Source organism: Camelus dromedarius, chromosome 13 (assembly GCF_036321535.1).
Source record: "Camelus dromedarius isolate mCamDro1 chromosome 13, mCamDro1.pat, whole genome shotgun sequence".
Taxonomy (NCBI): domain Eukaryota; kingdom Metazoa; phylum Chordata; class Mammalia; order Artiodactyla; family Camelidae; genus Camelus; species Camelus dromedarius.
In genome coordinates, this window is record NC_087448.1 from 25125790 (window position 1) to 25137987 (window position 12198).

Sequence of the window (12198 nt, forward strand, 5' to 3'; positions counted from 1 at the left end):
AGCCCAGTCCCTATGTCACAATATGCTCCTGTCACCCACCCTACACCACACAGGGTGGGACCTCTGTGCCTCGTAGAGTCTTCTTGCTCCAGAGCCATCTCCTCTCCACAGAATCCAAACCAATATTCTCTCCTTGTGCTCCCATTCTGCCCACTTCTAGCAGGAAAGAAACCTGAGTTATGTGACTGATGCCAAGACTTGAATGACCAGAGACAATCCCTTTAACCTGTCACAGTTTTCATGCTTTTAACTGAGGTGAAACTTGCCATCTCTAGCTGATAGACCTTCAGGCACTACTACTAAACGGTGAAATAAACGTTTTAAAAATCAAACTGCTTTTCATGGTTGGGGCAGCGGGCGGCTTGGAGGGTGGTGTGTTGGGCAGAGCACTTGCCCCAGGTATCCTGGTTCTCACAGCTTCGTCTGCTCCCCTGCTTCTCAACTTGAAGATCCTCTCCTTCATCACACTTTGGGGGGCCCCTTGGCAGCAACAGAGGCAACTGGGGTTCCCAGGGGGACGGGCAGGGAAATCTGGATAGGGGGTAGGGCAGGAATGTTTTCTGTTGGTTGTTGCTTGAATGTATGAATTTAATGCATGAATGAATGAATGAATGAATTTCTTAAAACTAGTGTTAAAAGATCAGAGAGTATGCTGACTGACCTCACAGGACTGAGGAAACAGCAACTCACTGCTGAAAGTTAAGACCTTCATTTCCACATTCTGAATAAGCTTTCTCCTCATTCCACTCACACAACACTTTTCAAAAATAATAAACCTTGACTTATTAATGTTCTAATTATTTTCAATGTCCAGAACGGGTATTCTAGGCATTCAGATAAGATTTTAAAATCACTTTACTTTGACATTTTACTGACAGTCTTAGATTCTTAATTTTTACAAAAACAGATCCTAATTAATAAAAGATTTTTGTTGAGATAAAAATTAAATGCATTGATTTAATTCAGGGTGACAGCAAACTTTGTAGAGGGTTTGGTATCAATAGAGTTAAAAATGTGGCAACATAATTAGAAAGGCTACATTTTACCATTTATAGTTACAGACAGAAAAATGTAACTGTAGTGCAAGGTTGCTGTGGCAACTCACTTCTTAATCAGGATTTTTTTTTTCCTTCAAAACTACCAATCAGCTAACTGGAAATGAAAATCACTGAAAGAGAAGAGGTTGAAACAAATATGGCTGAGGGATTCTGAAAGTATGTAGCAAGCACTTAACATGATAATTTCCTAGGTGTGTTTCCACTCTTTAATTTTATCGGATGTTATATAGTTTCTTTTCTGTCTTTGGAAATGATTCCAGAAAAACACACATTGGTTTTTTGTTGGAGGAGCGGGTGGTGGTGGTGATGGCTTCACTGTTGCTCTTAAATCACTTTAACAGGTAACGTCATAAACAGTTATATTGTCTGTTAAACAACTGCCTAAATTGGGCTTCAGTGAGTTTCTTAAATGAGCTTCACACACCATTTAAGCACTGAATCTCTAAGTCACCTAAATACACAGTCAGAAGCACTTGAATTTGCCATAAACAGAATATCAAGATTTAAAGGTGGGTTCTGAAATCAGAAAAAACTTTAATATCAACTTCCCAGAAATGATGGGGCCGTATTTTAATGTGATTTGACTGAATATTTCTCATGAATGACACCTATTAGCCACACCATTGGCTAAAGCCCTGGAGAATGTTACTATTCTTTTTTTTTTTTTTTTTTGAAAGATTCAAAGATGAGAAAAAGCTTTAAGAACTTGAACAATTGACATATACCAGTGATTGCTGACAAACTGCTTTGCATCAGGCTTTCTGATAAATCTTAAAATGAAACCAGTGGGAAAGGAAAAACTTTCACTGGCCTAATAATCTTCCATATTGATGACATGTATATTTTCTTATATATATTTCAGAACCTTTAGTATGTAGAGCTCAAATTACATAACAGCAAAGCATTAACTCTTAAAATAGAAACGATATTCTAAAAAGGTACATAAGCTTGTCACAAATAACAGATACCTACACATAATGTCCTTCTTAAAAGGCATTTTTCTACATGACATTGCATTTGGAATTACTGGACTTTTTGCTACCACTACGCATACCAGATAAAAGATGAATGCAGAGAATGTGCCTTAGATAGAAATCCCATGGTTCCACACATACAAACAGACACCACACGCACACAGCCCATGGTGTCTGTATTAGATCCTCTGTTCTTCTTAGCCTTTCTGCTTGGAATGGCTCCATCCCCACTCATGTCTGCACCTGGCTGACTCTCATTTCATTCTTTAAGGTTCACCTCAGGTGTCTCCTCTTTTGGCCCCAGTGTTCCCCAAACGCAGCCTCTGTTGCCTCCCTCTCTACTCTCCATATTTTGTGACTATCCCAAACTTGGTCTTTATTATATGCCCAGGGACCCGATCTCGGTCAGGGCCAGCATTCATGTTTAGCGCTCTTGGCTCAAAATGACTCCCTCATAGACTCCGGGTATCTTGAAATAGGGACTGGATCTTACATCTCTGTATTCCTGTCCTCTAGCAAAGTGCATTCCTAGCACATAGTCAGATTTCAACAAATGTTTTGGAAAGAGAAAGAGAGAGAGATGTTTAAACAGTCATTATAACTTAAGCACAGAATGAAGCCTAATTACAAAGAGACAAATACAATGATAGGTTGAGGGAAATTCCTTATCTTGTAAATACTAAGAAATACTAAAATTAATCAGTCGATATGTACTTATTGATAAATTACTATGGGTAAATTTATGGATGATTCAAAAGGTTATAAGATGTGCCATCTAACTGCTGAGTATACCCCAAAAAAGAAATGTTTCAAGGTAATGCTCAGTTAATTGCCAAGTGAGGATTGCAGACAATAAACTTTCTGAGTTCTGTTGACAAAAATAAGCTTTTGGGCTGAGAAAGCTGTGTGGAGGGAGTAAGATTTATACCAGACTTTGAAGGACGGGCTGTTTGGGTTGGTGGAACACACTCACCTGCTCTGCTTCTGCCCCGCCTACCACTCACTGCACCTCACCTTACCATGTAATTGCCCTAGTTATTTTCTGGTTCCTCCTTAGCCACCTGATGTGTAGACATATCAAGCTTCCAGTTTCATTTTCTTCTCATTTAATATTTTCTCTATAGGTAACTTCCCTCTGAAGACACAAAATTAAAATCTTTGGGATCAGTCTCAAATCTGGATCTCAGGCACAAACTTCTTACCTTAAGCACTTCCCCTATTTTTTACTGCTTGTAAATTAACCTCCACAAAGATGCTTTCAGTATCCTAGGCTACCTGCTCAAATCAATGCACATTCAGCTTAAGATCAACTATGTACTCCCCATTCTACTTCTATTTCTTCCTACAATGATTGGTGGCATCTCTGTGCTTAAAGTCACCCTGGGCTTGAAAACCTAGCATTGTGAAATTCCTCTCCTTCCCCCAAATCCCCTCTTTCAGGATCTCTCCCCTGAATTGCCTATTCAATGCTCTACCTACCACTTCAGAGCTCCCAGAGATTGTTGGTCTTGTCTCTGATCTTGTGTGATAGTTACTTGTCCATCCATATGGTCCAACTTCTGGAGCTATAAAAGGCCCCAGCTGCTGCTGACCCGCAGAGTTCTCTGACCCAGGAACTGCCTACCAGGCTCTGAGCGTCCTCATCTGGACACGTCAGCTCCCTCTCTGACCCCCTCTCCGACCCCCTCTCCCTCAGGAGTTCCCTCGCCCTCCTTCCTTTTGGATCATGACCCCTGTGCTGTCGTCTTCAGAAGGTTTTTTGCTGGGAGTGACTCCCTCCCCATGCAAACCCCGCAAAGCACTATCAAAATAAAGCTTTTAGTTTGTACTATCCCCCAGCGGTCATATCTTTTTCCTTAATCAGCACCCAAGTCCCTTGAATTCATTACAATGATTATTGTATAAGAGGGTAAGGGAGACAGAAAGGTCGAAGATAGTTTTGATATTTTGAGTGGGGATGACTGAATCTTTATATTATCGTGACACAAGAAAATAAGGTTATTTTGAAAGGTGGCACAGAGTACCTCCCAAAGAGTGAATAAATCATCACGTTTGGTTGTGAGAATGAGATTCTCTGCAGAGAGCCTGGGACAGCAAAGAGAAAACTAAACTACCCAGCATTAGTAATTAATATGAATTTAGGGGATGGAGGCTAGAGGGGAAAGAAGAAGAAAGGAGCAGGAAAAGAGAAAAAGAGACATGGAAGAAAGCAGGCGTGGCGGGGGTTGGGGGTGGGAGATACTGCTGAGCCCCACAGACTCAGGCCTGCAGAGAATCGTCAGCCAATGAGAAATGGCCAATAACAGGAGTCACCAAAGGATGTACAAACAGGAATTTCTAACATACGTTTTACGTCTTTTGGGCTGGGCTTCTACAATGCATTGCTGCCACTCCCATCATCCCAAATCTTTATGAAAACCTCATATAAGTGGTATTTGTTCAAATCAAGGAAAATAAGATGCCACCTTCGATGTCTGAGTTAGTGTGGAGCAGAAAGAACAGAATAGAACAGAGATCAGTGAGCAGGGACAATCTGAAGAGAAATTGATTGAAACAATGGCCACAAGGACATGGGTGCACTGGATGGGGGAGAGGACGGTGTTCCAGGCAGAGAGGGCCTTATATGCTAAGGGTCTGTAGACGGTGGGAGTAGAGCACATTTAAAACAGACAAAGTGAGAGGAACAGAGGGCAAAGGGGAGATACGAGGGATGGAAAGGAAGTAAGGGCAGGCAGTCAATGTAAAGGATTTGGGTCTTTATTCTAAGAACAACGAAAAGTCGTGTTTTTATTTAAGAGGGTGAAATGTTCCAATTATCCTTATAAAAACATCAGCCTGGCAACTGTGGAGGGAAAAGATTAGGAAAGTGGGTATCAGGGTGAATGAAGGGAGACGAAGAGGCATTTGGGAGGTAGATTGGCAAGATTTACTGATGGATTGGGTATCAGTGGTTAATGAGAGAAAGGTGTGAAAAATAACTTCAAGATTGCAAGGCATCAATTGGCTGGAGGATAGTATTATTAATTGAGATACAGGACAAGGTTAGTGTAGAGAAATATGAATGGCATCTTAAACATGTTGGGTCTGCAATGCTTCTGAGATATTTAAGTGAAGGTGTCAAGCAGGCAGCTGGCTACCCAAAGGTAACTCAGAGAAGACATGTGGCATGGATCTAAGTGAAGGAGTCAGGAGCATACAAATGGCCCTTGAAGCCGTGGGCATGGATGACTTGTCGAAAGGCAGAGCACAGAACAAGAAGAGAAGAGGGACACTGAGCTTTTAGAAGCATTAACATTTGTTAATTGCTTGGTAGAGCATGGCGAGGTAGTAAAAGAGGTTGAGATAAAATGTTTAGAGAAATACAGGAATACCTCATAGATATTGTAAGTTTGATTCCAAACTATCTCAATAAAGTAAATATCACAATAAAGTAAGTCACACTAATTTTTTGGTTTCTCTGTGCATATCAAAGTTATGTTTACACTATACTATAGTCTATTAAGTGTGCAATAGCATTATGTCTAAAAAATGTACATAACTTAATTTAAAAATACCTTATTGCTAAAAAATGCTATCATCTAAGCCTTTAGCAAGTTGTAATCTTTTTGCAATAGTTACATCAAAGATCACTGATCACAGATCACCATAACAAATATAATAATGATGAAAAAAGTTTGAAATATTGTGCGAATTATAAAAATGTGACACAGAGACATGAAGTGAGCAAATGCTGTTGGAAAAAATGGCATTGATATACAGGGCTACCACAAAAACCTCGATTTGTGAAAAAAAAAACCCCACAATATCTGCAGAGCACAGTGAAGCAAAGAACAATTAAACAAGGTGTGCCTGTAAAAGAAAATTCAGGAGTGTGTTGGGGTGGGGTGGGGAGTGGTTCAAAAGACAATGAGAGAGAAGATTTTTAAAGGCATGAATAGCCAGTGGCACCACATGAAAGGTCAATTATTCATAGGGACTGATATGTCAACAAGAATTTATCAGCAAGGTCATTAGTGACCTTGAGGAGAGCTGTTTCCACGAACTAATGGCAGGAACAAGGAAATGAAGATGGCAAGTGTCATCAGTTCTTCGAAGAACTTTGGCCGTGACGGCAAGATAGGGTGCCAGTTAAATGGACTTGGGTGGTTAGGCTATCAACTTTTAGGAGCCTAATTTTTTAAGATACAAGGAATTTGAACATGGAAAGGAGGGGAAATCAATGAAGCAGGCATTTGATTATAGAGCTAGGAGGAGAGACAGATCAGTATAATGAGGAACAGTGATTATAAAGCTAAAACTTGACATGGTCCTGACTAAAGCGAAAAGAAATCGCAGGTTCTCATGGCACCTGAAGAGAAGATTTCAGAGGAAACAATCTTGTTGACATAGGTTGGTCATTCAAAACACTATGCTCCTGGTTTGCCTTCTCAGCAGCAGAAGGAAGAGATCAGAGAACATTTACATCCGATGACCAAGGAGCTATCTTAGAAATCAACTAGAAAAAGCTTCATTTAAGTTCAGAAATTTATCTGCTATGTCTTACCATCATGAATTACAGCTTCTCTCTTTAATCTTGTTTTATCAACAAGGGGGCAAGAGGCTTTCAACGATCCTCAACTCAACTCCAAAATTGTGTTCGCTCATTTAGGTCTTAACCCTTATGTATATTATACATAAAATGATACTTGTTTTAAGAAATTGCTTTTTTCTTCTTTAGCTATAAAATATAGTTATTTTAGAAAATTTAATTTGCTCATTTAAGCTCTAGCTGAACTCCCCACTCTTATGTTAATTATACAGAGAGAATTATATGTAGACATAGTTCTAGACATAGATATAGAAATAGATATAGAGGGGGAGGGTATAGCTCAGTGGTAGATCACATGCTTAGCATGCATGAGGTCCTGGTTTCAATCCCCAGTACATCCATTAGATAGATAGATAGATAGATAGATAGATAGATAGATAGATAGATAGATACATTGAAATAGATTAAACTGAGACTTTTAGAGTCATAGGAATAGATATACATGTAAATACTGACAAAAATGTGATACCATGGGTTCTTCTGTTGATAAAAAAGCTTGAGACCCTTTGGGTGCAGCTTATCTGGTGCCTGTAATATATTTTAATCCAAACACCACACCAACACAAGTTATCAACCCAAACACAACTAAGTTTGGTTCTTCCACACTGTGGAAGTCAAAAAATGAAAAACTGAGGGATGGGGTGGACAATGGCGTAAAAGACCATGGAGAGGTCAAGGGGAAAAAAATATTTAGGAAAACGACCCATTCCTGTAATGGCTGGGAAGTCTGGTGGTCTTTCCAAATGTGCTCCACCAACAAGGGTGTGGGGGAGAAAATGAAATCCCTGGAAAAGGGAAGGTGATGGAAAAATGAAGGTTCACAAAATGAAGAACAGAAATGAGAGCGAGTGTTAGTATTAAGGGGAAATTCTTTTGCAGAAGACAGGAAGGGAGAGAAAGGGAGAAGACCAGTGAATAAGTTAAGGATGAAGGACCATAAGGTTAGCATTGAGCTAATAGCCAGTATTAAACAATTGCAGTCCTCCATTTTTATCTGGTTTTGACCTATTTTCACATTCTTTGTGTTCTTCTGGGGACAAAGATCTCTTTTTGAAGCCTTTGTTTCCTTTCATCATTTAATAATTGCTTCTGTTTTTCAGCTTTTACTCAAAAGGCTATTTCTCCATCCTGAGAATGCACTGGCATTCAAGGTGAGAAACAGAGTGTACTTTGAGCCCTTCCAAAGAAAAGCACATTAGAAATCAAAGGCACTGCTATATTGTTACTATTCTCTCCTTCCCCTGAAAGCTTGGCATGACAGTAGCTCTGATCCCCAAAAAGAAGTCTTTTAGTTTAGCCATTATATTAATAATCTGTGACTCTAAAAAAGGAATGGGTACTAAATTCATCAACTTTGTCCAACAGTCTCTTTCCCTTAGTTCCGGGGCTATGGATCTGATCCAGGAATCAGAAATAGGAGCATTGTAACTTATTTTATCTTCCATGTAAATCAACCCAGCTATGCATAAATTTTAAGGGCACACAGCCAAGCACTATCAATTCTGTGCAAACAGAGACCCACAGCTTGATGGGCGCTGAATGCATGAGATGTTAACTCATGAATAATCTTTCCATATCTCCACACAGTTATGTAACCAGTTGCTTATTATAATGACAATTTACATTAATAATGGAATAATGAATAGAAGATAAAAATAAGAAGTTATTTTGGAAATAAGTATTTCGAAATATGTTACTTTCTATCACGTCAAAATTGGATGAAACTTACAGTGCTGAGGGAACAATGTAACTAGCAGACCCATAGTTAGTATTTTCCCACTTAGGTAGCTCCATGAAGGGTATCATTCATGGAGAAATATCTAAACACAGCCTGAGGGGAAAGAAGGTTTTAAATCAGAAATATAATCCATACTTGGCAGTTCATATAACTGGAAATCACCGATAGATGAACAGATTCAAAAAGAAAATGTTTTAACAGAGGGTGGATGTAATTCCAAGTTGTGATTGTTCAACATGTTCAATAATTTTATATATATGTTAAACACATTTAATATAATACACACACACACACACACACACATATACAGATGCAGCCAGAGGTGTGAAAAAGACAACTTAAGCTCTTGGTTTCTATTTGTCAACTAAAGTTTATTTATATCTTTCAACCTAAATTATAAGATATTTGGTTCCAAATATCCCTATTATTTGGAAATAAAAAAGACATTAAAAAGCCTGTGCAACAGATGAAAATTTTTTGGAAATAAAGCAATCTAATATGAAACAAGCACACTGTTTCATAACTCTCGTTTTCAATTGTTGAACTGGGAAAATGAATCCTATTTAAATATGGAAATATTTGGTGAAGATATTCTAGGGGTTGATGACATGGAAACAATTTTGGATACCCTAAAGCAAAACCAACTCAGAGATCTAGTTTTCTTTGTGTGTTAGTGAAGGCATAGATTATGGGAGTTCTACATGTTTGTTTGCTTCTTTGAAGGCTTGAGTGCGGGCTCTGTATTTTGTTCACTGATATATTCCAAGATCCTAGAACAATATCTGGCACACAATAATCACTTATTAAATATTTTAAATTAAATAGTTGTTGATATTCCTAAGCATGGAAATTGTAGAACAAGATATCCTGCACATGGTCTATAATTTTAGTTATAAAATTTTTGCTCTCAACAACAAAATAGTTAAAAAAAAAAAAAAAAAGACAACCCATCTGTCACTTAAGGAGCTTACAAAGAACTTGCCACACATACTCCCATCCAGACACCTGCGCTTGTCACAGGCAAAAATGGCTGTGCATCAGGAGCCCACGTTGGAGCCCCACCTTGTGCTTGTCTCTCTTCTCTCCTCTCTCACTCTTATGGATTGAATTATGTCCTCTCCAGATTCACATGCTGGAGTCCTAACCCTCAGGGCCTCCGAATGTGACCTTATTTGGAAGCAGGGTCATTGCAGACATAAGCAGCTGAGTTAGGATGAGAGCATCCTGGAGTTGGATGGGCCTCGCGTCCAATATGACTGGTAAGAAGGGGAAATTTGGACACAGACACGCACACAGGGAGGACACCATGCAAAGGTGAAGGCAGAGACTGGGAGGGTGCTTATACAGACTAGGGAAAGCCAGCGACTCCTAGGAAAACACCAGAAGCCCGGAGAGAGGGTGCAACAGATTCCCTCTCATACCCCTCAGAGGAACTGAGCCTGCCGACACCTTGATCTTGGACTTCTAGCCTCCGAACTGTGAGACAATAAATTTCTGTTAAGCCACTCACTTCATGGTACTTTGTTACAGCAACCCTTAGCAAACTAAAAATACAGGTACTTACTTCTCAAAGCTTGTCAGATTTCCTACCAGGGACACTTGTATCCTGACCTCACTCCCCCTGGGCACTATCTTGTTCAGGGCTCAGAGTTTACAAAATTGCCTCCAGTTTATTCCAAAGGATCCACAATTATACATTGTCAATATCTAGCACATTCTTCCATGAAATAACATTGCAATTACATCTGAGACCTTTCCCTTACCTTCTGCTTGATCCTGTGCTCGGAGTGACATTATAACCTGGAGGGGGCGGTGGAAACCAGGACTGTCTGTTAAGAAAAAGACATCAGTTATAAACACAGTGTTTGAAAGGTTTGATCCCACCCACATGTCTACCAGGAGAAGCTGAAAGTAAATTGGTAGTTAAAAAGGCAATAGGATGACTTCCCTACAAGGTCTTGAAAATAAAATGAATACTATTTATGTCCTGCCTGGGGAAGGAACTGCCCATATTCCAGGCTGCCTGCCTCCCCAAGTAAACCTCTCTTCCCATTTCCTTTGAAACTAAACAATGTAGACATTTCTTTAAAAAGAAATCTAAAGGAAATCTTGAAAATAATAACATTTGTTGAATCTAGATGGTAGGTTCAAGGGTGTTTATCATCAACATACCTCTCTATTTTTCTGCATTTCTGAAACAGTTCATAATAAAAGTAAAAACAATCCTATGCTCTACTCAAAATATGTTTTTTTAATTGTATGATAGGAAACTATGACAAGTAAGAAAACTGAAAATATAAATGAATACCACAGCAAAGCTAACCTCAGTTTTGTATAGATGCATATGTATATATTCAAATACATGTATATCCATCCAATTAGAAAGACATCTTCACATTACCAGGATGTAATTTTAATTGGTAGAGAAAGCTGAGGGCTCTGTCGAAAAGACTAAGATATGGATCAAACATGAAGATGTGTCGAGGAGAGTGATACAGCCTAGAGAAGGAAAGTCTGGGATAAGGACAGGACAGTCCTTTACATTTTTGAAGCTCTATTCTCTGAGGCATCACAGAACTGAACTAAGATGCGATGGGAGTAAATCAAAGCCGATCTCAGTTCAATGTAAGTCGTAGATGCAATCCTGAGAGCCAGTCAGAGGCATATCACAGAAGCAGGAGTCGTATTGCTGGCTTCTGAATTACACCTAACCTGCCAGAGGAAAGATTCTTGCACTGGGTAGGAGACTGAACTGACTGACTTTAAATTTTCTGTCCAACCTTTCCTAACAGACAAAGGACCATGGGGCTGTGAAATGTGGGTCTAAGAGAAAGGTGATCACATGTTCTGAAACTCTGTAAATACAACCAAAATTCTGACTGCAGGAGACAATAGACAGAATCAGCCACTGCTCTCCAGGAGGATGACAGCACCACTGTGACCGTCAGCCAGTCCACCAACAGTCACTGAGCACCTCCTACCCTCTACCAGGCAAAGACAGACGCAGGCAAGGAGAGTAAGGAAATTTCAGAAGCACTGAGGATCGTGGATGCTTGCTCCCCATTTGCATCGTGATCCATGGGCACTGTGCTCTGTTCAACATGCAAGAATCACTTCCACCATCACATTTTTTGTCACATAAGGATATTCTGTCCCCAGAGTTCTAGTTACTCCTCCGTGCCTACTAGATAAACGGAACTTACTACAGGCTAAAGCGGGAGGCCATGCAGGGAGAGTTGGAGGAAGAAGGAAAAACACACAGACATAGATTGACACCTCGAGACAGGGCCTTTGACTCCGTGCTTGGAAATGGCCCAATCTGCAGAGCAGAGGAGGAGGCAACCACGCAGGCTGGTTTCAAGCCTGGTGACATTTGGCCACACTGCCGTCGTTACGCAGGGTAAGGCATTCCTGTCAGAGGACTCTGTTAAAATGTGTCACCTGAAGTAGCTTGCCCTTTAATATCTGAGCTCTATCATCAAAACATTACCTACTTATTCAAGATCCTAAGATGGCATATTTGAAAAAGAGATCGGATTTGTGGTTACCAGAGGCAGGGGGGTGGAAGTGATTGGAGGAAGGTGGTCAAATGGTATAAACTTCCAGTTACAAGGTAAGTAAGTTCTAGGGATGTCATGTACAACGTGATGATCACAGTTAACACTGCTGTGTGACATGTAGGAAAGCTGTTCAGAGAGTAGATCCTGAGAGTTCTCATCAAAAGGAAAGGTTTTTTCTTTTTTTATTGAGATAAGGGATGTTATATGAGATGATGGATGTTAACATGAGATGATGGATGTTAATTAAACCTATTGTGGTGATCACTTAATAATGTACGTG

The 12198-nt window shown here is 39.8% G+C and overlaps 1 protein-coding gene across 7 annotated transcripts in view; it reads right to left on the reverse strand.

Moving 5' to 3' along the window:
* The window catches only part of SCEL (sciellin), a 266901-nt gene that overhangs the window by 60494 nt on the left and 194209 nt on the right, over window positions 1–12198 (reverse strand). For all 7 annotated transcript variants that reach the window (XM_064493053.1, XM_064493052.1, XM_064493054.1 and 4 more), the window contains one exon: window positions 10122–10187. In XM_064493053.1, coding sequence (XP_064349123.1) covers window positions 10122–10187 — 66 coding nt within the window. The remainder of the gene's footprint in view (window positions 1–10121; window positions 10188–12198) is intronic.